Raw genomic sequence first — 1,791 nt, forward strand, 5'->3', positions numbered from 1 at the left:
TGTGTGTGTGCAAAGCCTAGGATATAGTTTGGGTTTCAGAATGTAACAAGAAGCTTGTTTATCAAATTGCAGGGGAACTGAAGGTGATGCTGTCCATGGTGACCGGGCTGGAGCCGAGGGAGCAGAGGCTGCTGTTCAAGGGGAAAGAGAGGGAGGACACTGACCACCTCCACATGGTTGGGGTGAGGGACAAGGACAAGGTACTCCTTCTCGAGGACCCTGCCCTCAAGGATATGAAGCTCCGTGCGGCGAGAGCGGTTGCGGCACAGGTCACGCAAAACCCGCGCCAGCCTTTTATCCAGGTGTAGGACGCGGTCCGCCATATCGCCGCCCTAACTAGTAGAGCAGGAATGGTTTTACTGTTTATTAATTTTCGTGGCGGAACACTAATTTTCCGGAAGGTTTTATGTCTGGAATGGCCCGAGTGGGGGTGTGTTTTTTGGCTCCTTGCTTTGGTTAATGTTTGTGCCGCTCCATGGTAGGGCAAAATAAGGGTCCCTCAAGTATGAGAGTGAGAGAGCTTTCCTGATCATGTTAGTAGTTGCTAGTGTCAGCCATGGTGGTTGTGACGATGTGATGTTAAGCCTGATGTTGGGCTCATGTTGTCCCTTGTTACGTGGTCTTGTCCCATTTCGTTGCATCGGTTATGGATGGGAGTGGAACAAAGTCAAAGATGTATGTGCCTTGTGTTCTCATGAATGAAATGAACTATCACCTCTGTTTCAAACTATAATGTTTTGGATATTTCTATATGGATTACAATATACATCCGATTCAAACAAACGTTAGAACAACTTATAGTTCATCTTATAATTCAAAACAGGGAGAGTAAATGTGTATCTCTTTCTAGGAAGAAGTATCTGTCCTCTTTGCTGCTTGCGAAAAACCTCTTTTCAGACATGTATTAAGGGCATCTCCAACACTGATCTGCAAATTTGCTCCCGCATTCGTCCGCGGACAGAGGACTAGTCCACGGACACAGATGTGGGAGCCGGCCATCCAACGTTACCCGCATACATTTCAACCGCATTTCAACAGACCGGACGAAATTCATGCAAAACCGACAGAATTCATCAAAGTTTGGATAAAAAGTAGTATAAATCATCCATAAATAGCATGCAAATAAGTCTAGTACAACAATAGTTCAAAATCAACGAGATTTTTTTTTTAAAACATATGGACTTTATTCAATCGAAATAACAGATACATCGTTTGTGAGGAAAGGTACAATCTCAATCATAGACTCCTCAAACCAATCAACAGTAGAAGAAAATCTAGCCAACCTAGCAAGCTCGTGCGCAACCTTATTGGCTTTCCTATTACAGTGTTCAAACCTAGAGGTAGGAAAATCACACGCCAAAAAATAGCAATCATCAAAAATTGCCGCGGCCGCTCCTGCTGACCGTCCGCCATTATTCATCGTCTCAATAACCTCCAAATTATCAGAATTAATAACAAGGCGATTGCAACCCGCACGTTGCGCTAGTGAAAGACCGAATCTGAGAGCCCGAGCCTCCGCTGTTAGAGCATCGACACAATGATCAATTTTCCAAGTACCCCTAATAAAAAATCCCTTTATCGTTCCTTACCTTTAAGAAGATCATGATCAAAGGAAGCATCACCATTAAGTTTCACAAATCCCACCGGGGGATGAGTCCAACCCCCTCTTTTCATAGAAGCCCTTGGATTTGAAGCAACAACATAATTAGCCGTAAGAGCTTGTATCCCCATTGAAATCTGTTTTGCATCTTGAATTCTCTCATTGTGCACTAATTTACGTCTTCCCCACCA

General features: G+C 44.1%; 1 protein-coding gene across 1 annotated transcript in view; it reads left to right on the forward strand.

Annotated features, from left to right (window-relative positions):
- Positions 1 to 666, forward strand: part of LOC123134194 (BAG family molecular chaperone regulator 1-like) — a 2,231-nt gene extending 1,565 nt beyond the window's left edge. The window contains exon 2 of the mRNA XM_044553493.1: positions 73 to 666. Within this exon, the coding sequence (XP_044409428.1) occupies positions 73 to 308 (236 nt within the window). The 3' untranslated portion in view covers positions 309 to 666. The remainder of the gene's footprint in view (positions 1 to 72) is intronic.
- Positions 667 to 1,791: the final 1,125 nt, after the last annotated feature.

The sequence above is a fragment of the Triticum aestivum genome, chromosome 6B (assembly GCF_018294505.1).
Source record: "Triticum aestivum cultivar Chinese Spring chromosome 6B, IWGSC CS RefSeq v2.1, whole genome shotgun sequence".
NCBI lineage: Eukaryota > Viridiplantae > Streptophyta > Magnoliopsida > Poales > Poaceae > Triticum > Triticum aestivum.